This window comes from Ochotona princeps, chromosome 11 (assembly GCF_030435755.1).
Source record: "Ochotona princeps isolate mOchPri1 chromosome 11, mOchPri1.hap1, whole genome shotgun sequence".
Taxonomy (NCBI): domain Eukaryota; kingdom Metazoa; phylum Chordata; class Mammalia; order Lagomorpha; family Ochotonidae; genus Ochotona; species Ochotona princeps.
In genome coordinates this window covers 5,393,084-5,420,290 of record NC_080842.1, presented here as the reverse complement: position 1 = coordinate 5,420,290, position 27,207 = coordinate 5,393,084, and the positions used below count along the sequence as shown (strand labels likewise).

Genomic DNA, 27,207 nt, shown 5'->3' with positions numbered 1-27,207 from the left:
GGCTGTAGTGTTCAACGGTAAGAGCCAGAATGGGTTGGGCTGATCAGTCTAGGCTGCTGTTCCTACTGGGACAGGAGATGGGCCAAGTCGGTCTGGGCCAAAAATTCACCAGTGGGTATAAGATCTGCAACTGGGAGATTTGACAGAGCAGTTGGGGAAATCCTGTATCAGCATACAATTCCTGCAGGTGAGCACAAGAACCAAGGCTGGGAGCAGCCCAGATCAGGCCAGGGTACAGTACTCACTGTCAAATGCTTATGGCTCGAGTCAGGGTTGTCCACTCTGGGCCAGTCATAGAACCCTCTGTGGCAGAGGAAGGAACCAGGACAGGGTACAGGATGAGCCAGGCTGGGCCACAACACTAGCCAGTTCACGTTAAGGTCAGACTATGGTATGCTGCAGCCAGATCTGGGGTTACCTCTGGTAAGGTTTCTTTGGCAATCCCCCAACTGGACCACTGGATGCCAATCTCCCACAGAGAAAACCACAGGATCTGTGGTCTGACCATGGAGTGCATGTGTCAGAACGGGCCTCCTCAGTCACCAAAGCCTGTGCAGTAGACAGCATGCCCAGATGCACATAAGGAATACAACAGATCACTGAGGCATCCAGAGGGCATCAAGTAATCTTGGATGGCAGAACAAATTAGACAACTCTCCCAGCCACGCTTTCACAGCATGTATTTGGGTGAACGGAGACTCTAGGTTGGACTGTGTCAGCCAATGGGTCTTGGAAGGATTTCCTCAGCCTTGGATCAACAAAATCAACAGCATCTCAGAACTCTCGAATCCACTTAAACAGTGCCCTCAGAACTAGCTCCACATCAGGGACCCTGGGATGACATCAAGAGGTCACTTCCTATTCCACGGTACTGACACGTTTAGGCTGCCAAGAGAAGCCTCTCCTGTTCAGCCCCGCTACCCCCAGATAAAGGAAGAAAAAAATTTTTAAAGAAATTGTCTCACCCACTTTCCCCTAAGCCTCAGCCCTCTCCACCCTAATCACTGGCCTTCTCAACTATGTAAACAACATCAAAAATAAAACAATTTAAAAAGAATTTATTTTTATTGGAAAGGCAGATATAGAGAGGAGGAGAGACAGAGAGGAAGATCTTCCGTATGATGGTTTACTCCCCAAGCGATCGCAATGGCCATTGCTGAGCTGATCCGAAGCCAAGAGCCTGGAGCCTCTTCCAGGTCTCCCACATGGGTGCAGGGTCCCAAGGCTTTGGGTCATCCCCAACTGTTTTCCCAGGCCACAGACAGGGAGCTGGATGGGAAGCAGGGCTCCTGGGATTAGAACCAGCACTCATATGGGATCTCGGCACGTTCAAGGTGAGGACATTAGCTGCTAGGCTACCTCACAAGGCCGAAATAAAACAATTTTTAAACAGGAAATAGGATCTTGGCTACTATTGTGACATAGTAAACAAAGCTGCTGCCTGTGATGCCACAGTCCCATATAGGTGCTAGTGTGAGTCGCTGCTGCTCCACTTTTGATCCAGCTCCCTGATAATTCAACTGGGAAAGCAGTGGAGGGTGGCACAAATGTTTGAGCCCTGCATCCCCAATGAAAATGCAGAAGCTCCTGGCCACTAGCTTTGGGCTGGCCCAACTCCAGTTATTGTAGCCACACAAATCAATGGACGGAAGAAATTTCCAGTTTTTTATCAGTTTTTCTCATATCTCTAGTTCTCTCTCTTTCTCTAAGTCTGCCTTTCTAATAAGTGTATCTTAAAGAAAAAAAGGATTTCATCCATTACCCTAACTTTCATCATAACCCCACTGCCTTTGTAAATTAGATTTTGAATAAACTTCTATGAACTCAAACAAGGATACCGGTTAGGCTACACCATTCAAGAATGAATCAGAAGCTTCACTTCCTGAAACGACACCGTAAAACTCACAAACCAACTGCCCCATATTGTATAAGTAAAATGACCTTGCACACAATGCACAATGATTCTGTTGGAAATTGAGAAATTGGTATTTTGACGGACAAACTAAAACTGTGTAGACTGGCAACAAGATCCTTCAGCAGCTGAGCTGAGCTTGAACCAAACTCACACCATATACTCCCTTTGTCAGGTAGCCTGAAGATTGCCCTCTTTCATTGCAACCCTGGGTTAATCCAGAACACGCCAGCCTTCTGGTAAGGAACAGCCCATGGTGCTCCTTTCCCATTTGCAGGTCAGAAGGTCAATACCAGTATGGCCTTTGTCACAGACTGAAGCCTGTGGCTCGTACCTCCGTATCAGCACTTAATTCTGGATGTTTTTGTTCCCAATAAGTTAAGAATGCATGTACCATGTCAAAGGGCAGCCTGTAGGACCTGGTTCTCACGGAGACAGAGGGATACAATAGCCACAGAGCAGCACCAAGAGAGCAGCAGAGCCTGCCCTTTTGGAGGACAAAGCAAGCGTATGAAGGACAGCCCTTGCTCAAATGCAACATGAAAAAGCCCCTTCCATTTTGCTGAGCTGGTGATGGTAAGGCAGTGGGACATTTCTCCCAAGCCTCTGCTTGCCTCAATCTGCAAACAAAATTAATTTGCATTCAGCCCTGCTGTCTACAGGATTCATCTTCAAACATATGCTCCATCACACAGCCAAGTGAGAATTCCTGGCCTGACACACATTAAAAAAAAAGTGCTAGGAATGGATAAAATGAAATGTAAGTACAGCACTTGATGATAAATTGCCACTACCTGTATCTTCATTTTCAGTTCTGATTATAGTACAGTCATAGAACCCACCTTTATGGGCTGCAAGATGGCTCAATAGTACCAGTTCATGTTCTGGCTGATTCACTTCCCTTCCAGCTCCGTTTGTGGACTGAAAAAGCAGCAGAGGATGGCCTAAAGCCTTGGGACTCTGCACCTGCATGGGAGACCCAGAAGAAACTCCTGGCTCTTAGAGACTTTGGACTGATTCATTCCAACCATTGTGGCCATTTGGGGAGTGAACCAGTGGATGGCAGATCTTTCTGTCTCTCCTCTCCATAAATCTGATCTGCCTTTCCAATAAAAATAAATCTTAAAAAAAAAAAGAAAAATAACAGAACCCATATTTACTTCTAAAAGTGCTTGTTTAATTAATTCATGGGGAAAGGGAAAAAAACTGAAATTTTTGGAACTCAGGAATACATGCTTCCTCTCATCTACTAAAATTATGCTGACTCATTTATGGATCACACTCCAGAGTTGCGAAAAATCTTGCAGTGCATCTACTGGAATAAAATAGTGGGTCTGAATGTGGATGCATTTCAAATTCTTTGTAAAAATACAGAAGCTTCAATCTCTGTTAATTTGTTAATTACTTGATCAGAAAATCCTGAATTCCATCTATCCTCCCAGCCATCTTCCTTTCTAACTACCTAACAAAGTTTCATTTATTGCTCTTATGCATGGATTTGCACTTTTAAGCCATTTGATAATTTCTGATTCAACCTAGCATAGGACGTCAATATAAGGTTTTGCAGAACTCCTGTTGCTATTGCTGCTTCTAAGTGAGGAAGCTTAAGGTTGATGTGGGCTTGAACAGGGAACCAGAGCCTATTCCTGGATCACTCTATGCTTAAGGTATGCTTCGCCCTAGACAAATGTCTGTATCTCTCTAATTCTGCACTGCCCTTCTGTGACTCTTCTTCAAATGCAAGAACGTTAGTCTTGAGTTCCTAAAGCTGAGTTATCTTTACCTCTGATCACAGAAGCAGTTATTTCTTGAAAAAAATACCTCCATGCCATATTCTTCAAAATAGAAACTCAGATTAAAAGGGATCAAATAATTAGTCAACACCAGTAGAGAGGTAAGTCTCATGTCCTTTCCAAGGAACATTTCCTCTGGTCATTACACACCTCTGCCACCTCTGTCCTAGCCCACTGGGACTGAGGACATGGATTCCATATGGAGTCTTGTAAAGAGAAAAAGTGAGAAGACCAAACTGACAACTGGTTAAATATCTCCTGTTTTGTCTCTGGGGCATGTCTGCCACGTAGTTACTAGAACTCTTAATTTTGAGCACTGAATCAGTGATAGCAGTTTTGGTGATTAATTTACACTAAACACACAGGAATACATAATCCCCATGGCAAAGATAAAGGCACTGATAACCAGCGTGCAACTGGCTAGGGGTTCCTCAAATATTATGATGTGAGGATATACTATAAGATTTAGGTATTGGGCCCAGTGTGATAGTCTAGTGGCTAAATCCTCGCCTTACATCCACCAGAATCCCATACAGGTGCTGGTTCATGCCCCAGCTGCTCCACTTCCCTCCCAGCTCCCTGGTTGTGGCCTGGGAAAGCAATAGAGGATGGCCAAAAGCCTTGGGACTCTGAACCCATTTGGAAGACCTGGAAGAAGCTCCTGGCTTCTGGCTTCAGACTGGCTCAGCTCCAGTTGTTGTGGCCACTTGGGGAGTGAAACAGCAGACAGAAGATCTGTCTATCCTTCTCTTTTAAAAAATCTGCCTTTCCAATAGAGATAAATAAATGCAAAAAAGCATTCACTCTCGAATGGCAACCATGGGTGAATCTGAGCCAGTGAAGCCAAGAGCCAGCAGCTTCTTCAAATCTTGAATTCTCTTCAGTAAATATATCTTTATTTGTTGTATCTTTGGGATCATCTTGAGAAACTTTATTTTTCTTTCATTTTTAGAAATAGTTTTATCACAGTTGACATTGGGACAAAGCAGGCTGAGCCAGAACTGACATCCATTCTCAGAGCACCAGTTCCAGCATCTTCGTTTCTGCCTCTGATTCAACTTCCTGACAGTGCACCTTGAAAGGCAATGAATGAGGTCAGGGCTTCAGCTGGAGAGCTACACCTACACGTAAGATTCAATTGTATCTCTCTGCTCCTGGCTTTGGCCTGGCTGAGCCTGGGACATCAGACACTGTGGCCACTGTGAGCGTGAACTAGTGAATGGAGGGTCTTTTTATCCACCCCACTCTCTCATTACTGCTTATCTACTTAGACAACTAATTCTGTCTGACACACAGTAAGTACAGATGAGCTAAAAGAAAATCAAATTTGATCAAACACCTCCCACAAATGGCCTAAATCACTATTTATGTGCCTTGAAGAATTTAAAGACTTGTGATACTAAGATACTAACTTTATTTTTAATCTTATCTATATTTTTTTATTTTATTTTTAATCTTGGGAGTGCCACCCCCAAATTCACAAAACTGGTAATATCACCACATATGCTGACAAACACAGCTACGGTAAATTTAAAATTTTAAGTATTATAAGTGCTCATCAAACAGCAGAAAAATCCACAATGTTTTAACATCGGGTTAATATAGTAGACCACAAGAGAAAATAAGAAGCACTAACTAAAACTATGCTACAATAATATCACATTTATGCTTCTGGAAATGCATCATCCCAGTGTCATTCCTAAGTACTAAATGTTTTGAGCAACTGTGATTTAAAACTTGCAAGGGTAAAGGAAGGAAGGAAAGAATAAAGGAAATAAGGAAGGAAGGAAGGGGGGAGGGAGGGAGAGAATAAGAAAGGAAGGAAGGAAGAAAAGAGGGATGGAAGAAAGAAGGAAAGGAAGGAAGGCAGGGAAGAACAAAGAAAGGAAGGGAAAGAGGGAGGGAGGAAGGAAGGAAAGAAGAGACAGAGAGAAACAGACAATGGGTTACTAGAAACTACTAACAAGGAAAAAAACTGGAAGAAATGGTTACTTTCTGGGTACTTACAGCCTACCAGACTGAACCAAGAAGACATTGAGAACCTCTCAAGACCAATAGTAACAACACTGACTCAGGAATAAACACTCTCCAAATGAAAGGCCTTCACCAGATGATTTCCCTACTAAATCCTACAAAGTAAACAGTCTCCTAGAAGCATTCTAGACATGCAAAGGGGGCAAACCATTAGAGAACGACATGGTCATTCCACAAAAACACCTTTATGGATCATGAGGATATGCAATGCATATATCAGAGATATGTGTCATCCCTGCTGACTAATGCTAATGATCACTTTCAAGACAAAGAGTGAGGCCAGTGTTGGGCTGCTACGTTAACCTCCGCCTACAGTTCTGGCATCCTATGTGGGTGCTGGTTCCATTCCCAGTTGTTCCACATCCCAACCAGCTCACTATCCTGGGAATGCAGCAGAGGATGGCCCAAGTGTTTAAGCACCTACACCCACATGAGAGACCTGGAAGAAGCTGCTGGTCCACCTATGGTCATTGTAGTCATTTGCAGTAGTGAACAAGTAGATGGAAAATCTGCCTCTCCTTCTCTATGTTGTAACTGCCTTTCAAATATAAATAAATAACCTTTTTTAAAACGGCATGGAAAATACGTAGGTGTCCATCAGTGAATGAAAGTTAATAGACCACCATGCAGCCTTTAAGAATAAAATATCGGGCCCAGCACTTTGGCCTAGCAGCTAAAGTCCTTGCCTTGAATGTGCTGGGATCCCATATGGGCAACAGTTCTAATCCCAGCAGCCCCACTTCCCATCCAGTTCCCTGCTTGTGGCCTGGGAAAGCAGTTGAGGATGACTCAAAAGTCTTGGGACCCTGTACCTGCATGGGAGACCCGAATGAAGCTCCAGACTCTTGGCTTTGGATAGTCACAGTATTTAGTAAACTTCACCACTGAAAAACTAACTGAGCCTAGACGGAAAGACACTCACACTGCTTTAGTTACAATGTGTTTATTCACTTGAAAAGAAGAGTGACAGAAAGGGAGATTCTCTATTCACTGTTTAACCTCTGAATGCCTTTAACAACCGGGGCTGTGTTAGACTGAATCCAGGACCCACAATTCCTCCTGCACCTCCCATATGGATGGGAGGTACCCTAGTACTTATGCCACCACCAGTTACTTCTCAGAAAGATGGATGGGAATGGTGGAGTAGCCAGACTTGAATTTGGTTAACGATATGGGATACAGGCATTCCAAATTGCAGATTAAATCACTTCAACATACCCCACACCTCTTAAGACTGCTTCATTCATTCCCAATATCAATATCAAGTTACAGGTAGGCTGAAGACGGCTCAAGTCATTGGGCCACAACATCCATGTGGGAAATACAGAAGCTCCTGGCTCCAACCACTGCAGCCATTTGGAGGGCGAACCAACCAAAGGAACATATCTATTTCCCTGTCTCTCCTCTCTGGAACTCTGCCTTTCAAATAAAAATACACTTTTTAAAAAAATGAGTATTTAACCTGGCAATTAAGAAACTAGTACTCTCCATTAGAGTCCCTGGGTTCCATGAGATACGGGGTTGGGGTAGAATTGACAAGGCAGCTGCATCCACCGCCATGTGTGCTGATGCTGTAGGTGACAGACCACCTGTGCTAGCTAGGACACAACAAGAGTCAAGTCTGAGGTCATCCCAGGGAAGATTCCTTGGGACTCTCAAACTAGACCGCTGGATTTGGACCCTGGCCACAGTGAAAATCACAGGATGTGAAGTGCATGTATCAAGACTGGACCCTCTCAGTTGCTGATGCCTGTGCAGTGGACAGCTTGTCCTGATGCACACAGGGGACATGATGGTCAGCTCATGTAGGCCAGCAGGGGGTGCCAACCGCCTCACCAGAGGATGGAAAGTGGAACAGGTTGGACAATTCTCCTGGCCAAGCTCTGCAACACCTTCCTGGGTCTGTAGGTGCATTAAGGTAGATTTTGTCAACCAACAGACCTTGAAAAGAGTTTCTCAACAAAACTGACAACTTCTCAGAACTTTCAAAACTACCAAGTAACACTTTGGAACACTGTCCCCCACTTCAGGGTCTCTAAGGTATCATCAATGACTGTCCCCCCATTTCCGGGTGCTGATGTAATTTGGCAGCCAGGAATGATCCCGTTCCCTCTCCTCCCCTGTGGACACAGGAGAAAAAAATTGAAACATTTGTCCCACACACATTCTCCTCATACATGATCACTGTCTCCCTAGTCAGAGGCCCACATGTGCAAGTATCCCTTTCAATTACGTAAACATTGAGAAAAATTAAGAAATGAAAAACAGAAAATCAGTTTTCACTGATGACTACTACTTGAGTTCACTGATGAATTACAGGCATTTGAAGCTTTTAGCATTGTTAGCATTACAGCAATCACTTGATGGCTGCTTTGTGATCACTCCCAAAATTCCCAATTCCTTCAAATTATTGAGAGTGCATCCCTTTCAACCAGGTAAATAATACTTAATAAATAAATAAAGAAAATTTCTAAAAAGAGGAGTAGCTGGGTTGAACTCCCGGTTCTGTCAATGCAGACCCTGGGAAGCGGTAGTGACAGCTGAACTTGTTCAGTTCTTACCAATAGGCACGATCTAGATTGAGTTCCCAGAGTCAGTCCTGATCCGCCCCTGGCGGTTGTTGGCCTTCAGAATGTGAACCAAGGCATTCGCGTTCTTTGTCCTTCTGTCTCTCACACTCTCTCCGAGAAACAATAGCACTTAATCAGACAGAAACTACATATGGTGTTGGATGTGATCATACAGTGTTAAATTACATAATGGTACAACCAAACATTCACTTTCTTTTCCCCATATATTCTAATGGATAAAAACCCTTTAAAATCATATTGGGGCTGTTTTAGTGGCATAACAGGTTAAGCCCTCAGCTGCCAGTGCCAACACCCCATATGGGTGATAGTTCATGTCCTGGCTACTCCACTTCATAATCCAGCTCCCTGCTTATAGCTTGGGAAAGTAGTGAAGAATGGCTCAAGTCCTTTGGCCCCTATTCCCATGTGGGAGCCCCTGCAGAAGCTCCTGGATCCCAGCTTCAGACTGGCACAGTTTGAGCTGTTGTCATTCGGGGAGTGAAGCAGCAGATGGAACATCTCCCTGTCTCTCTCTCTCTCTCTCTCTCCCCCTCTATAACTCTGACTTTCTAAGTAATATAAACAAATTTTTTAAAATTTTCTTATCAATAATGAAAAGAACAGTTACAACCTCCAATCTCTGAAATGAATGGCAGAAATTACATACAGGGTAGAAAGAACTGAGGACTTTCTTTTATAAGACACATGAACTTACCAAGAAATAATAAAACATTATTTGAGTTGGGTTTAGATTATGTGAAAATGAATACCACAGACTTCAGGGAAATTACTCCAACAAAAATTCAGGACACAACTATCTTTAATATCTTAGTGATGGAAAGCAAATGGAATCCTATAGGATGCTCAATTAAATGAGGAGGTGTGGGTACCTGGTAGAGCGAGTGAAAGACTGCTTAGCACACCCTCACCTAGAACCACAACCAACTCCAGCTAACCATCGATTCAGTCCCTGGAAGCAAGCAGGAAATTATCCAAGCCCACGACGTCCTTGCCACCTCTATCTTGGACACAGACTGAATTCCCGGCTCCTCTTTGTCAAGGTTCTGTCACTCTGTGGTAGGAATTCGAGTGAACCAGAACACAGGAGACCACTGTGTCTCTGCCTTTTATAAGTAAAATATATGAATAAAAATTGTAAAAATGGTGAGAAAAAGTTATTTAGAAACAACTGGCTCTTGATTTTACATCACTCAGCTCCAGCCGTTGTAGCCACCTGGGGAGTGAACCAGGGGAGGGAAGATCTTTCTGTCTGTCTCTCCTTCTCTCTGTAAATCTGCCTTTCCAATAAAAATAAATAAACCTAAAAAACCCACAACAATCGGCGTGGATACTTGGTGCAGCAGTTACAACGATTCTGATGATGACACCCCATCTATCAGAGTTCCAGCTTCAAGTCGGACGCACCCTTCTCATTCAGCCCCCTGCTAACGCACACCGTGGGAGGCAGCAGGTGTTGGGTTAAGAGCTTGGATCCCTAGCACACATGTGTAAGACCTGGATGGCTCTCCCAGTTCCCATCTTCACCCTACTCAAGACACAACTGTTGTAGGGTTATGGGGAGCAAAACAGCAGGGAGAAAATCTGTGGCCCTTTACATTCAAATAAGCAAAAATCAGCAAAAGACCGTTTTAAATGAAAGTTTATTAAAACATCAATGGGATTACAGATGGAACATGAACAGCAAAGAAGCGGGTGTGAGAAGTGCCCTGCCTTCCCTCCTGCGTCCACCGGGGGACAGAGCATAGAGTTCCCTGCTGCTCTACATAGGTGCCAGCAAACAGGAATGGTCCTGCCACGTGGCATCCAGGACCCTGGAAGAATGAAGAATGTCTGCTGGTGGGTTGATCAGTGGGAGGAATTTACAAAGAGTGGGGAAGGTGTATTTCGTACCTGTGAGCCTAGATCAGTTGCTTAGTTGTACCATTTCATTCTCTCATTGAATGGGTCCTTCTCATGAGCCACATATATTTGTTTCAGTGCACACGGCAGTGTCTCACATATCATCTTGACTGCTCTGAAAAGCTCCTGACTTCTTGTGGCAAATTCCACCTGTTCCCACAGAGGCTCTTCACTGTTAAGATCTGTTAGGCTGTCCATGATGACCTCCGACCGAGCGTCCACAGACTTGGATGATCGCTGTAGCACTCGGCCTGAAAAGTGAGTGATACTTGCTTATCTTTTCACCCTCTGAGGAGGTGCTGAGGTCTTCAGTTGGATTTGAAAGTAGGCACCTGGGTATGTTCTTCACCTTTATACAGGAGTCAACAATGGAGATGGCCCAATCATGCAACATGTACTCTGAGGAGAGACCTCATGTTCAAGGGCTCTGTAACCCAAGGCCAGGGGCCTGTCAGTCTGAGTCAATCATGTGATTCAAGCATCTAACCCTTGGGCAGGCCTCTTACGTAGCCCAACCCCAGCCCCAGTTCTCACGCATTACAGTGGGCTTAGAGACCTGACCTGGGAAGACCCTCCAGCCCCCCATACCAAGTCAGCCCCCAGCCCTGGCTCTCGTGTGACAAAACAAACACAATGTTCTAATACAACTATATCAGTAATCATTGTAAACATATATTATCTAAGTACACCATTTAAAAGATAGAGTCTGGAGCCAACACCTTACCACACATGTTAATACTCTGCCTGTGGTGCTGGCATCCTATACGGACACTGGTTGGAATATGGCTGCTACACTTCCCATCCATCTCTCTGCTAATGTTTTTGGGAAAGCAGCAGAGAACTGCCCAAATGCTTGGGTCCTGAATCCATGTGGTAGACCCAGTTAAAGATCCTGTCTCTTAGCTTTGGACAAGCCCAGCTCTGGCTACTGTGACCATTTGGAAATGAATCAATGGATGGAAGATTCTCTGTAGTTCCTTCTCAGTGGGTAATTCTACTTTTCAAATAATAAATATATAAACCTTAAAAAAAGGGAAAAGTAAAAAAAAAATAGAGATTGACACAAAAAATTGAAATCAAAATTTGACAAGAGTTTGTGCTGTTTATAGGAAAATCCTTTAATTATAAAGACCCGAGGTGCTGACTGGCACAGTGGCTCAACAGGATAATATTCCATCTGTCAGTCCTGACATCCCATATAGGATGGTTTTGGTTCTAGGTGCCCAGTTCCAATCCAGCTCCCTGCATGTGGCCTGCGAAAGCAGCAGCAGACATCCCAGGCATTTGGGACCCTGCACTCATGTGAAATCTGGAAGAAGCTCCTGGCTCCAGGCTCCAGATTGGTGCAGCCCCAGCTATTGTGGCTACTTGGGAAGTCAACCAGCAGATGGAAGGTCTTTCTTTGTCTATCCTTTTCTCTGTAAATCTGCTTTTCCAATAAACATAAATAAATATAAAAAAAGATACAAGGTGGAGATTTTAGTTATTTTGGTCAAAGGAGAACATATTTCATTCGTGCAGTAGAGATTCAAGAGGTCTGTTCTACAATCTGACAATAGTTAACGACAATCTACCACTATGAAAAAAAGCTGACTCTATTTTAAGTATCATCATTATAAAACTATATAAACAATATAATGCATATGGTAAATGTCTTGATTTCTCTACCAACACTATATAACCATTCCAAACATCATTTTGCATGCTAAACAAATTTCTTTTTTGTAAACTTAAGATATATTCACACTTTTAGAATTTTGTTGTTTACTTATGTGTTTGTTTGAATGGCAGATTTACAGAGAGGAGGAGACACAGAGAGAAGAGAATCTTCCATGTATTGATTCCGCGCTGGTCAGAGCAGGACTGACCCAAAGTCACGAACCAGGAGCTTCTTCCAGGTCTCTCACAAGAGTACAGGGACCCAGGGACCTCAGCCATCATTTCCTGCTTTCCTAGATCATAAGCAGAGCTGGGTCAGAATTAGAGCAGTTGGGACTAGAACTAATGCCCCTATGGGATGCTGGCCTTAGCAGGTGGAGGATTAGGCTGTTAAGCCAGCATACTAGCCCCTATACACACATATTGTAAAAATAAGCAGAAATTTAGATCTTTTAAAATAAATACAGATTGTCTGTTACAACATGAATCCAATGCAATCTGAGACAGCAATACTAATTTTAGAGTTATTAACATCAGAAAATTCACAAGGAATACACAGTAAGCAGACAGGTTATTGTTTTTTGCTTTAAGATTCATTTATTTTTATTGAAAAGGCAGATTTACAGAGAGAAGCAGGGACAGAGACAAAGATCTTCCGTCTACTGGCTTACTCCCCAAATGGTCGTGAGGGCCAGAGCTGAGCCAATCCGAAGCCAGAAGCCAGGAGTCTAGAGCATCTTTTGGGTCACCCATGTGAGTACAGGGTCCCCGGGCTTTTGGCCACCCTCAACTGCCTTCCCAGGACACAGGAAGGAAGTTAAATGGAAGTGGAGCAGTCAAGACATGAACAGGTGCCAAATGGAATCCTGGTGCATGCAAAGTGAGGATTTTAGCCACTAGGCTACAGTACCGCACTGGATCCAGCAGGCAGTTCTCCAAGAAAACATTACAAACATTACAAAGCTACGTTAAAAAAAATTCTTAGGGCCAGCACAGTGGCTTAGCAAGCCAACCTTGTGCCTATGGTGCCCATAACCATACTAGTGCTAGTTAGTAGAGTCCTGGCTGCTCCATTTCCAACCCAGATCCCCACTTATGGCCTGTGAAAGTAACTGAGGAAGAAGCTTAAACAAGCCTGGCTCTGGCCATCATGACTATTTGGGGAGGGAACCACCAGATGCAAGATCTCTCTATAGCTCCCCCTGTAACTCTATCAAGTAAAATAAAGAAAGAAAAATCTTATAAAACTGCCAAGTACATACCCACCAGTGCTTCTCAGTAAAACTTTACACAACAGTACACAGTCTCCAGCTGTTGGCAACTGCTCAGCTTGCTTGTACCTAGGCAAGTATTACGCTGCTGGGAGGAAAGCAGCCAGGGCTGGCAGGCATTCTGGGCCTGGATATTGCCGATTTGTGTTACCTACACCAGTGTACCAGCACAGCTGCCTATTACATTTTTTTTTTAATATAAAGATATGTGGGAAACTGTGCCACATTGAGACACACAGCCCTAACCTCCAGGCATGCCACAGGCTGCCACATGGCAGGGTGGCTGACAGACTGCCTGGGGACATGTTAGAGTAGGGGCTGCTGAGGGCATGCCTGACAGGGTGATGACTTCTGAGAGCTTCCACAGACTGGGCCACTGCACTTGCAGGTATGTCAGGGAGCTGCATTTGGGCAGTAAATTAGCAGTAGAAACTGGAGCTCAAGGCACCCACCCACACGGGAGACCTGGGCTGAGCAAAACAACATATTCTGCACATGCAAAAGCTGGATTGGGGACATGCCTAGCTGGGCTAGGCCACAGTACCCACTAGTGAGTATCAGAGCGGGGGTGGGAGTGTCAGGCTGATCCAGATAAAAATTTGGTCTAGGGACATATTCTGTAAGGGACTTGTCAGCTCATCTCTGAGGGATTAAAGCACCTGGCGGTTTGCATAAAAAGCTGGCAGTGGGGGGGCACAGGACAGTAGCCTAGTGGCTAAAGCCCTTGCCTTAAACGTGCCGGAATCCCATACGGGCACCAGTTCTAGTCCCAGCTGTTCCACTTAACATCCAGCTCCCTGCTTGTGGCCTGGGAAAGCAGTCGAGGACGGCCCAAAGTCTTGGGACCCTGAACCCACATGGGAGACCCAGAAGAAGTTGCTGGCTCCTGGCTTCGGATAGGCACAGCTCTGGCCATTGAGGTCACTTGGGAGTGAATCATCGGATGGAGGATCTTCCTGTCTGTCTCTCCTCCTCTGTATATATCTGACTTTTGAATAAAAATAAGTAAATCAAAAAAAGAAAAAAAACCTATAAAAAACAAAAAGAAAAGCTGGGTGGTGGTGATGGGCAAAGTCAAACTGGACAGCAGATCCCATCTGGCACTTGGCCAGGCTGCAGCACCCACTGGCACAGGCAAAGGCCAGGACAGAGGGCAGACCATGCCAAGCAGGGCCACAGTACCTGCTGGCATGTGTGAGATCAGAACTGGGAACAGGCTGGATAGGGAAACTTGGGGAACACCACTACTAGGCCACGCCAGGCTGGGAACAGGGAACAAGCCAGGCCAGACAAGGCTCCAGCACCCACTGGAATGCACGAGAGCCAGAACAGGGTGTGGGCTATGCACTGCTGGGTTAGGCTGTAACACCCATCAGTGAGAGCTGAGACTGTGGTGGACTGTGGCCACGCACCTGCCAAGCTGGGATGAAGCAGCCACCAGCACACACAAAATCAGGACTGATAACCGGCCTGGCAGAGGAACTTTGGGCACTCCTCTGCTAGGCTGCAACTCCCAGTGGTGAGTACGAGAGCAGGTGCTGGGAGGGGACCAGGCTGGGAAAGGCTGTAGCACCCATTGGTATGTGTGTGGACAGGGTTTGGGAGCAGAACGGATGACTAGGCTAGGCTCCAGAACCCACTGGTGTTTGTGAGAGCCAGAATGGGTGTGGGACAAGTGTGGCTAGGCCACGGCATCCTCCTGTTCATATGACAGCTGGGTTTGGAGTAGCCCAGGCTAGGCTAGGCTGTAGCACTTACCAGCAAAAGCCAGAACAGCTGAGGGCCAGTCAGGCTAGACTGCAGTACCCACCGATTAGTGCCAGGACTAGGGACTGGCTATATCAGGCTGAACCGCAGCACCTGCTAGCACATACTACATCAAGGACCTGGGAGAAAAATTTGGGGCACTCCCTTGCAAGACTGTAGCTCCCACTGGTGAGCATGAAAGCTGGAGTGGGGATGGGTCAGGCTGCTCATGACTGCAGCGCTCATAGGTTTATGTGTGGGCTGGGTCTGAGGTCAGGTTAGACTAAGCTAAGCTGCAGAACCCATGTGTGTTCATGACAGCCTGATGGAATGCGGAATGGACTTGGCTAGGCTACAGCACATGTGTGGACACATAAAAACTGGGGCTGGGAGCAGAACACATGGGGGTTATTGGGCATCCCTCCAACTAGAACATACTGGTGTGTGTGTTGACTGGGCCTATGGCAGGCTGGGCTGAGTTAGGAACCCATTAGTTTGTGTGAGAGATGGGAGTGAGAGTGACCAGGCAGCTATGTGGATTGGCTGGTACAGTTAGCAGACTACACCTGACCCTGCACTGGCTGGCACACATGAGTCAAGTCTGAGGTCATCTTAAGTGATGTTTCTTAGGTGATTCCCCAACTAGATGGCTGGACTCAAACCTTGGCCACAAGTCCCCATTCCTGGGTACTGATGTGGTTGGGATGCTGGGAGTGGCCCTCTCCCCTTCCCTCCCCACTCACCCCAGATAAAAAAAAGAGAGAGAGAGAGAGAGATTGGAAGCAGTTGTCTCATCCACTTTCCCCATTCCTCAACCCTCTCCATCCTAATCAGTGATCCACATGGACATGAATCCCTTTCAACTAAGTAAACATCAAAAATAAAATGAATTTACCATTAAAACAAACAAAAAACTTGGCCACAGGAAAAATCACTGGGGTATAGTCCAACCTTGAAGTGCATGTGTAAGTACTGGGCCTCCTCAGCTGCTGATGCCTATGCAGTGGACACCATGCCCAGATGCACACAGGGGACATGACAGCCAGCTCATCTAGGCCAGCAGGGGACAATGAGTGCCTCTTCAGAGGATGGAAAGCATAACAGGTTGAACCACTTTCCTGGCCAAGCTTTGTAACATGTTCCTGGTCCTGGGGATGCACTACGTGGGCTTGGTAGGCCAACAGTTCTTGGAAAGATTTTCTCAACCCTCAAACAATAAAACCAACAATTTCTCAGAACTATCAAAAGCACTCAAGTAACACCCTCAGACACTCTGCCCCATATTGGAGTCTCAAAGGTATCATTAAATGACTGTCCCCCATTTCTGGGTGCTGATGTAGTATGCCAGCAAGGAGCGCCCCCGCCTCCCCTTTCTCTGCTATAGACAAAGTAGAAAAAAAATTGGAACATTTGTCCACCCACTTTGGTCTATACCTCAATCCTCCCCACCCTACTCGGAGACTCACAAGGACATGAATCCCAATAAACTTAAAAAAAAAAAAAGCATCAATAGCCAATCAGTGGTAACTACTATTTTCACAATATTATCACACAGAAATGTCAATTAACTCTAACTGAAGAAAATAAAGTCATTTCAAACGCTGGAGAATTACAACTCAACAAGAACACGTGTATGAAATGTCAGAGACCAGTCCTTTTACACTACTAACACTTCCTACGGAATCAGAATTGGTGCAAGATGTCCAACCTAGGCCTCACATGTAAAACATCACTGTGAATTACCACAGGAGGAAAAAGGAGGCAAGAATCAGCATCCCACATGGAAACCAGCTCATGTCCGAGCTGCTCCTCTTCTGATCCAACTCCCTATTAACGGCCGGGGCAAAAGCAGTGGACGATGACCCAAATGCCTGCGCCCTGGAGGAAGCTGCTAGCTCCCGGCTTCAGTTTGGCCCAGCATTGGATACCGTGGCCATCTAGGAAAAGAACCGATGGGAGTAAGATCTTTCTCACTTTCAAATGAATATATAATTTTTTCCCTAATTAAAAAACAAGCAAACTCATTCAGAGAAATATAGTTTTTTTTTTTTTTTAAGATTCATTTATTTATTTGAAAGGCAGAGAGAAAAATAGGTCTTCCACCTGCTGGTCTACTCCGCAAACAGCAGAATTGCTTGGGCTTCTTCGGGGTACCCAATGCGGACACGGGGGCCTGAGCGCTTGGGCCACCTTTGGCTTATTTTCCAAGTGCACCAGAAGGAAGCTGGACTGGAAGTGAAGAAATTCATTCTCAAACCAGCATCCATATGGGATTCTACTACTGCGGGCAGGGGCTTAACGTGCTTTGGTACAGCACCACTTGAAGAAACAATTTTAATCAAAAAGAATCAGGACTCGGTCATCTGTGGGAATAGCTGTGGAAGAAACCAGGTCACAAACTGCCCAAGACCATTTATTTACCTGGGTATTCCATCTCTGAATGATCACATTCTTATTCAAAACTTACCAGAAAACAGAGATGTCAAGAATTTTTGTTTTCTTTCTGAGCTCACTGAATAAACCCATGTTCCATGCAAGATACAGACATAGCATCCATCCCAAATCACGACACATAATCCCTATCCAAGTTGGCAAATTGTAAGTAAAAACAGCAGGCTCTGCATCAGGACAGAGCGAGCTCTGGCAAGCAGCCTGCTTCCAGTTCACCCAAAAGTTCCCCCAGCTTCCCAGGCCCTGAGGATCACTCTCACTGAGCACATACCGCCCCGGGGAGCTCACTCTCACACACTGACTGAGGAAACTCTAAGCAGCCACAAAAAGTAATTCTGGGAACTCCACGTGTCACGCTTTCTCCTCCCAACAGCCTGGAACGCTTCCTCCAGCATCCTGGTTCTCTTCTGCCACCACTCCCTCCCTCAAAGTCAATTTAAGGATTTAACCTGTGGCCTTTGCTTTGTTACTGCTTTTAACACCCAATGCATGATATTTGCTGAATATCAACCTTCCTGCACCTGCTAATTAACAATTCATTGCTGACCATCATCAGAGTCAGCAGAGCTGTCGGGCCCAGGGCTCAGACCCTCCACATAGCTCTCCCAGATGCCACCTGACAGCAGGTGTTCAGTCTTTTGGGGTCTCAGTCCACTGAAGCTATCATGGGATCCCACCCAGAGCTATCCCATTAGCATAGGCTTAGCTAGGTTCCGATGGGGAGTGCAATGCAGAATCAAGACTAGACGGGTGTAGAAAATCTCTAGGCCAAAAAGAAGAGCACTTTCTCAGAAGAACATTGCTTTTTATCATTCCAGTCACAAATATACTTTCAAACTGATAAACTTTCTCTCAGCCATCTGAAATTAGAGCTTCACCTATATTCCCTTTGGCACAAACTATCCTCGACCAAACAAACTCTATGGATGCAAAACGAAGCCGCTTTGTACTCAAGCTGCATTTTGTTGGAATCTTCCTGGGTCTTTGCAAAGACCTTACTCCCTAGACAAGACTGAGAGCATCAGAGGGCATCAATCATTTGCCTTGTCCCTGCAATACCAGCTTCTAAGGAGCTGATATTAATGTCTCTAAGAAGTGACACTGTAGCTGGGAGAAGAAAATCTTAATGACCTAAGGGGTTAGCAGAACACAGGAAGCACGCAACAGATGTTCTTGGGCCACGAGTTACCACTCGGAATGCCACCCCTCCTCCGACTGCTGCTACCTTTCAGAAGGAACGAGCCAGGGACTTAACAAGCACTCTGTACTCCAAGGAAAGCGGCCACCTTGGCTTATCATTCTCAAAGATTTTTGAAACCCAGAAAAAAAAAAAAGGAAAAGCAAAGCACATACTGACAGTGGAGTTTCCAAGGGGGAATCCCAAACTGATGACTCTCTGATAAAAATACCTACACTGAATGGTAGCCAAAAGGAGATGTACAAACATTTGTTCAGACTTATTTTTTGTTTACCTACTATGCAGAGATTTAAAAAGAAAGTTCTTTCATCTGCTGTCACACTCCCCACACGAATGCCACAGTCGAGGCTGGGACAAGGCTGAAGGCTGACATTAAATCCTGGTTTCTCGTACTGGCTTCTCTGCCGGCCGACTCTTAGGGTGTGCCTGAGCTGCAGACTGGTTTGGAAACAGGCAGAACTCAAACCAAGGCATTCTAAAACACAGGCAAATCCAAAATATCTTAAGCACTCCAGAGCCGCGATATGTCAGGTGGGCACTCACTCATGCGTAATGTTCACAGGCAGAAAATAGTCCTTTCAAAGAGCTACTGATTATTTTGTGAGGAAAAAAAAAAAAAAGCACAAAATTCTGAACTTCAATGCAATAGATTATAGGGAAACCAGGGAATATGGTTGTCAGCTTTAGGGCATAAGTTGGCACTCAGCGATGTAGGTAGAGTCGGACATCTAGGGATGTGTTACCAGGCTTAATGTTCTCTATTAAATCCTCTAAAGTTCCTGGAAACATTCAGCCCCAAGTATGAGAACTTCAGCAGTGAGAACAGGTGCTACTATATAAGTAGTTAGGATAAAGCAACTCAGGCATTGGTGGGTTCATGGCTATCCCCGGGGTTCTGCTATAACAGTCACCTCGGGTTAGTCCCTACTGCGCCCTCGTTACTTGTCCACAAGGTCGCTGTGCCACCCAAGCCTCTGCCGACCACAAGGCCACCACCAGATGCTGCCCTTCAGCCTTGGACCAAATCACGAGGTAAACAATACTATGTTTCCTAAGCAAACCCTCGGTCAGTAGCAACAAGAAAACCGAAGCGGACCCCTTGTAAGGGCTATGCAGGGAGGACCGAGTTCTGACCTTAAGACTCCACTGCATTCTCAGAAAATCAGGTCCTACATGAGGCTCGCGTGCTCACTGAGGACTCTCCCTTCCTCACAGCACCACTCCCGAAGACGTGAGGCTGAAGGATTCAAAGTCGCACCGCTCCGGCAGAGCGCACGAAGGTGCCCGCTCCGGGCCCACCTCACAGCCTGTGGGTCTGCGGGGACGGCCTCACTCACTCACGGCTTTGCAGCGGCCGAGGAGCCGGACGTCCTCCCGCGGGGGACAGCTCACAGCCAAAGAACGGCTGCAGAAACCGGGACGGGCCGCGCAGCACAACCAGGAAGGAGAATATGGCGGCCAGGCCTGGTTCGCACTTCCCCTGTCACGCCTGATTGGACAGACGTCGAGTACGCAGGAAGTCAGAGAAGCGGGGAGCCAATCACCGTCGCGCCGGTGGGCGGGCGATCACTTGGGATTGGGTGGGGGAGTGAGAGGCGGGGCTTCGCCTCAGCTCGGACACTTCCCGGCCTTGTTTTGCGGCTGGGGCGTTCCGACTGCGGGGGCTAGTGTCAGCGTTGAGGGCGTCCAGCCTCCCGCACTTTGTCGTGCGCGCGCTCCGTTTCTGGAGCCTCCCGCAGGGCTGCCGTCCGTCCCCGGTGCGGGGGCGGGTGCTGGTCGCCGCCATGCAGCTGCCGCCCTGCTCACGGACAGCACCAGAAGGGAGAGCTGCTTCGTGAGTTCACCCAGGAGCCTTTCACCATATGGTCTTTTGTAGTAAATTCAAGTCCAAGTTCTCAAAAAAAAAAAAAGTATGGGAATCCACAAATGGGTGTTAACCTTTACTAATTACAATTTACTGAATGTTTACTGGTTTCTGGACACTTTTTTTTTTTTTGCTTTTATCAGTTAGGTAATTTGACTTAAAAATATTGACTTTATAGGGCCAGTACAATGGTTTAGTCAGCTAAATCCTCAGCCTGTAAGTGTTGGGATCCCATGTGGGTGCAAGTTCCTATCCCGGCTGCTACACTTCCCATCCAGCTCCCTGCTTGTGGCCTGGGAAAGCAGCAGAGGACGGCCCAAAGCCTTGGGACCCTGCACCTGCATGGGAGACCTGGAAAAGGTTCTTGGCTCCTGGCTTCGGATCAGCTCTGCTCTGGCCCTGGCGGCCTGCCGTTTGGAGAGTGAACAGCGGATGATCTTTCTGTTTCTCCTCTCTCCACAAATCTTCATTTCCAGTGAAAATAAATAGATCTCCAAAAAGAAAAAAAAATGTACTTGAACAATACTTTAAAATAATGTATACATTAATCTTTTCATCTCATGTCTCTTACTGATGTTCATTTCTGTGTTTTGTCCCATAATGGTGTTCCTTATCTGTTATTGCAACACACTAATTCACTGGGTTTCATATATTGGTCTATGAACTGTTTGATTCCCTTACCAACTTAGGTTTGATTCTCGACTGAAAGTGAGAGAAAGAAACCTTGTCAAAATCCACACCCTGAGAAAAACTTTCATTGCTCTATGTTGGCAATGCTGGCTATTTGAGATCCATTGTGACCAGTCTTAATTACATTTTTATTTTATTTTTGTTATTATGCTAACAGTTAATTCTTATTGTTAGAAGCTGAATTTTATTAAAAGGTTGCAACATTAATCTCAATGGTGATTTTTTTTTTTGTCTTTCACATGAATTATTTACATGATTTATTTTGGAACGCTAGCCACTTTTCCATTTTCTAGTGTATCCTGTTTCTTATTTATCTCTTCTTACTAATACTATTTTGCTTAAAATAGTTGCATCTCAGGGCTGGTAAGGTGGCATAACAGGTGAAGCTGCCATCTGTACTCAGCATCCTTTTTGGGAACAGGCTGTTCCATTTCCAATCCTGCTCCCTGTTAATGACCCTCGTGCTTGTGTGTTTGTACCCATGTGGGAGATACAGAAGCTTCTGGTTTCAGACCGGCCCAAAGCCAGCCTTTAGGCCATTTGGGTAGTGAACCAGTAGAGGTCCCTTCTCTGCCTCCTACTTTCTCTCCCTGCATCTCTCCCAAAAATGAATAAATATATTTTTTTTAGAAAAAAATGAAATAGCTGTGTGTCTTTTTATGACACTTCTGTGCTATGAGTTCATTTTTCTTTTTGTGAACTTTCCTGTGTAATCAATGTAATGGAATTCAGCAAAGAATTTTAAATATCTTCCCTGTTTATTGCCACTTTGCATGAATCTGGGAAATGGAGGAGTACTTTTTCCCTTGGATGTCTAAAATATACTCTGAGTATGGACCTATAGTTTTGCTTGTGGAATTTATAAATTAGTTGATTTTAGCTTTCAAATTCTGATTCAACTTAGATTATGTTGGCCTGTCGATGTTACAAAATATTTGTGTTTTTGGAAATTGGTTTCCAAAATTTGGAGTCTTTTGGTTTTGTTTTAAATAATCTTGCGCGTAAGTATTTGAGAAAATATTTTTCCTTTTATCAAACTGATCATCTGTTTGTAATATCATATGCTCTACATGAGGTCAAGGTCCTTTCTGAGTTAGACCAATACACCCTCCCATGTGGAACACCTGAGCTGGGCAGTTAGCATTAACCACCACCCAGTACTGCACATGAAACCTACCTGGTAGGACTAGACCACAGTACCTGCCAGTGAGTGTCAAACAGATCATGTGTCATATTAGCCTGGGCCATAACGCTAACCAGCACATGAGAAAACTGGACCTGGTGGCAGATTCTGAGGAGTGTATATGGGCTCACCCCTGTGGCACTGCAATATCTGCTTTTTTGCTCAAGAGCTGGGGTGGTAGCAGGTGAAACTAGGCATGATCATGAAACTCACCAACACTAATGGGTATTGGGATTGGGATCAGGCCAGGCTAGGACAGGTAACAGCACCCACAGGTGCACACAAGAATTGGGTATAGGGCAGGCCTAGCCATGACATCCACAAAGACCAAAACTGGAGGGTAGACTAATCCAGGTAAGGGCCTTAGCACCTCCTGGCATACATGAGATCTGGGTGTGGGAGTAGGCCTGGTGGAGAAACTTAGGGAACTCATTTGGTTGGCCATAGCGCCCACTGGGGAGTGTGTGATTAAGAATGGGGTATTAATCAGGTCAGGTCAGGCAGGGATGCTTCACTTGCTGGGAGGTGTGTGGGTTGATTTGGGGGCGGGCAGGCTGGGCAGGGCCAGGTCAAACTGTAGCACATTGGCATATGTGATCATCAGCATAGGGTACAGACCATGCAGAGCTAAGCTATCACATCTACAGATTTGCATGAAAGCCAAGGTATAGGACAGGCTGTGCAGGGCTAGGCTATAGCACCTTCCAGCGAGAGTTGGGATTGGGGGCAAGCAAAGTCAGGTTAGGCTCCAGCATCCCATGGCAAAGGCCAACTCAGCAGATGGGCTATGCCAGGCTGGGTCAGAGCAACCACCGGCAAGAATAAGATGTGTGGCTGGGAGCAGCCTGGTTGGGGAGCTAAGCCCTGCCTGAATTACAATTCACAGTGGTAAGCACTGGAGCTGAAATGGAGGCAACCACCTGGGCTGGACATGGCTGCAATAACCCTTGGAATGGGTGTGTACTGGATTTGGAATGTGCCAGACTAGGCTAGGCTCCAGCACCTACTGTTACTCACGAAAGCCAAGGGCAGGGGAGGGACATGTAGGACAGGCTGGGCTAGGTCTCAGCATCTGCTGAGCCATGTGAGAGCTGAGTTTGGGGGTGGCCAGGTAGGGCTGGGCTATAACACACAATGGTAAGAGTCAGAATGGGTCTGGGCTAGTCCAGCAAGGCCATTATACCTGCCAGAAGGTGAGTTAAGTCAGGCTGAACCAAGAACATACTCTGTATGCCAAAGTTGTAACTGGGAGAGGACTTGACAGAGAAGCTTAGAGAACACATCTGTCAGGACAGAGTCCCTGCAGGTGAGCACAAGAACCAAGGCTAGAAGCAGCCTAGACCAGGCCAGGGTACACAGTACCTAGTGACATATGTGTGGGCCAGGTTCTGAGGGCAGGTTGTACTGGGCCAGTTCATAGCACCCACTGGCAGACATGAGAACCAGGACAGGGTACAGGACAGGCTGAGTTGGGCTGCAACACCAGCCAGCTCACATTAGGGACTGACTGGCCCAGGCTATGCTGCAGCACCCACCAACAAATGCTGAGGTGAGGCTGGCCATGTCAAACTGGACCACTTGGTCCAGCCAGTTGGGCAGTGAACCAGTGGATGGAAGCTCTTTCTTTTTGTCTCTCCTTTTCTCTGTAAATCTGGCTTTCCAATAAAAATAAATAGCTAAATCTTAAAAAAAAAAACTATCAAAACACCTGCAACCGTGGGGAAATCACAGGATTTGTGGGCTGACCGTGGAGTGCATGTGTCAGAACTGGGGCTCCTCAGGTGCTGAATCATGTGCAGTAGACAGCATGCCCAAATGCACATGAGAGATATGACATATCATTTAGGTCCACAAAGAGCATCAAGTATCATGGAGGACAGAACAATCTGGACAACTCTCCCAGACAAGCATTGACAGCAAGAATCTGGGTGAATAAAGATTTCTGAGGTAGACTGTCAGCCACTGGGCCTTGGAAGGATTTCCTAAACCTTGGAGCAACAAAAATCAACTCAGAACTACCAAAACCATTTAAGTGGTACCCTCAGAACATGCTCCACATTGATGACCCTGAGATGACATCAAGTAGCCCTCCTCAATCCCTGGGTAATGCCGAGAGCAGCCCTCTGCCTTTCTGGCTTCCCTTCACCCAGAAACAGGAAGAAAAAAGGAGATTGGAAACAATTGCTTCATCCATTTTTCCCCATTCCTTGACCCTCCCCACCCTAATCGGTGGTCCACATAAGCTTATATTTTCTCAACTATGTAAACAAAATTAAAAATGAATTTACTATTTAATAAAAATGTTGTGGTTTTAGGCAGCTAGTTCAGTGTCATGAGTTTGGAAGCCACACTTCCCCCACCTAATCCTTTCTGCCCACCTGTGACTTGGATGTTGTACACTGATCAGCACCTGGAATTTGAGAGGTAGCAGGGTGACATTGCTGAGTAACCACTCCTCTCTCAAACCCCATGAAGGCCCATGATAGGGAGGGGCTCGCTCTCTTGGTCATGTGCTTCCTTCGTTCTTACACTCTGGGCCTCTCCAGTACCCACTTACTTTCTGGCTTCCCGCAGGCAAACTCCAAGGACAGATAGCCCCCGAACATGGTCCCTGTATGTCTGTATTTCTCACCCTCTGTGCACTGCTTGGGCATGTCAGTAAAGATGCAAATGCTAAGAGGTTTTATATTTCTAATTTGTGTGTTTTCAAGAGTTCTGGGAAAGACAAGGCCTAGCAATAATGGAGCATGAGCAGAGAAGCCAGGAAAAGGTGAATATTTGCAGCTTTGTGTGTCCAGATTGTTCACTGCATGTTTCTTAAAATAACTTCTATAGCTGTGGAAGCTGGGACAGAAGTCTTCAGTTTAATGGATGGACTTCAGGGTAATGACCATTTGTTCCTCTCGGGGTTTTGATTCAGACTGGACTGCCATTTGCCAACTTCTAGTGAGTCCTGTTATCACCACGCTTGGTTAATAAAGACTCTTTAATACACCCTAGACTTGTCTAGCGTGATCCCATAGGCACCCCGCAACCTGATAAGTTGCAAAATCAGTAATGTAATAGGAATGTATTACTGATTGATATGTGCTGCCAGCTGAGGAGTTCCTGGCTGCAGGGTCAGAATGGATAATGCCCTGCTTTATGGTGAAACAATTTGCAGAATTATCTTTAGAAACACCCACTTGACCATGACGTAAAAAGTCTGTGAAAGTTTGTCACTGCTTCTGTAAAAATAAAGAGGACAGCTTTCTTGCATTGTCCATTATGATCCTGACATTGTAGTGGTACACCTTTTCTCTTTATCTCTCTTAAAACACCAACTTCACACACCCTCCTCAAGCTCCGAACTCAGCTGGAGCTGGCCTCCGGCAGTACTACCCACCAGTAAGTGCCAGGGGTAGGTAAGAGTCATGGCAGGTTGGACCACAATACCCACTGGCACGTACAAGATCTGGGCCTACTGATAGGCCTGGTAGGGGAACTTGAGGAACTTCCCTTTCTCTACCCCTGGGGATGTCACTACAGAACACATTCTTAGGGGACCCTTAGAGACCCACCCCCCATCATGGGCTTCTTGAGGCAACGGAACGAACATTCCAGGTGGAACTGATACTGTCCTATTTTCAAACACATGCCTAGGTTTCAGACTCACCTCTGCTACTCGCACACTTGGCTTTGCTACACCGTTCTCCCATATTTCAATCTCAGTAGGTAGCTTGAGTGCTGCCCTTTGGGCATAGCCAGCCTCAGTGTTGAGGTTATAGTCCACCATGTTCCCCTTACGGCTGGGCTGCCAAAACTGGGACCGTAGACGTGGATCTGTCCAGCTGGCCATAACACCAGCTGCTCACCAAACCAGCAGCCAACTTGCGCTGTCCTCAAGCTCAGTGGGCTCACGCCAGGTGGCGCCAGAAAGCGTCGTTGATGATGTCATAGAGGCCGGTGTAGAGCGTCCCGCAGGACAGCAACAAGGGGATAGCAACCCGGTGCGTGGTGACCACAGGTGCCCTGGGCTTGGCGTGGAGCCCATCCTGGTCAAGAGGCGCTGCAGCCACCGGAGCAACTCGGCGAGTGTCACGACTGGGAAAACGCCTTCAGCTGCAGGTATGTGGTAGCATCCTACAGGCTGCACTCCTCGTCCCCGCCCAGGTGGTGGGTGTGTTGTGTGAGAGCCCAAGTCCACTTTCCAAAGCGCCAGACCTAAAAGGAGAAAGTCAGGGAAACAGCAAAGTGGCAGCAGGTGGAAGTCACAGTGGTTTCCAGGCTTTTCTGAGGCGGTCTCAGCGCGGTGGCACTTCCCCGAGAGAAACAGGGTAAGGTTTCTCTACTGCCTGTTTTTGTTGAGAAGGGCTTTAATAGCTAGCCTCTAATTACGTGGCCATGCTGCTGTTACTGCAGGTCGTTTTCTAGTGCTATCTGTCCCAGAACTGGTCATTCTGATGTCCCAGTCATCTACAGTTTAGCAGACATATTGCCACAGTCTCACCCCAAAGGCAGCATTTCATAGGTCCGTTTCTGTGGTTACGTTGTTACACATGCTATCAGATGGCTCCTGATGTCTCAATGATTTTTTACAAAGATGTATTTGAAAAGCAGAATTAGAGCCTCCTTCCTGTGATTCGATCATCACACAGCCACAGCGGTGGTGCTAGCTCTAAAAGGTCCCCGGACTGTGGACAGACAGGTTCCACACACAAGCATGCATAAGCAAAGAAACTTTATTGCTAGCTCGAGCTAGGGTCCGAGTCTCATTCAACCCAGTGGAGTCTTGACAAGGACCCGGCTTGGTCCTCCCAGGCAGCTTTTATTTTCTCCTAGTCACAACAATCCCATACATCATCTCTTCTTAGTCAGCACTGCATGTTTGCATAGTGCAGATTAAATTATACAAAGGACTGTGAGAGCTAACTACG

At 46.0% G+C, this 27,207-nt stretch overlaps 1 protein-coding gene across 1 annotated transcript in view; it reads right to left on the bottom strand.

Annotated features, from left to right (window-relative positions):
- LOC101521447 (zinc finger protein 420-like) overlaps positions 1-26,066 on the bottom strand; it is a 50,651-nt gene extending 24,585 nt beyond the window's left edge. The window contains exons 1-3 of the mRNA XM_058670470.1: positions 25,947-26,066; positions 20,125-20,352; positions 19,892-20,034 (exon numbers count right to left, since the gene is read on the bottom strand). Of these exons, the coding sequence (XP_058526453.1) occupies positions 19,892-20,034; positions 20,125-20,352; positions 25,947-26,066 (491 nt within the window). The remainder of the gene's footprint in view (positions 1-19,891; positions 20,035-20,124; positions 20,353-25,946) is intronic.
- Positions 26,067-27,207: the final 1,141 nt, after the last annotated feature.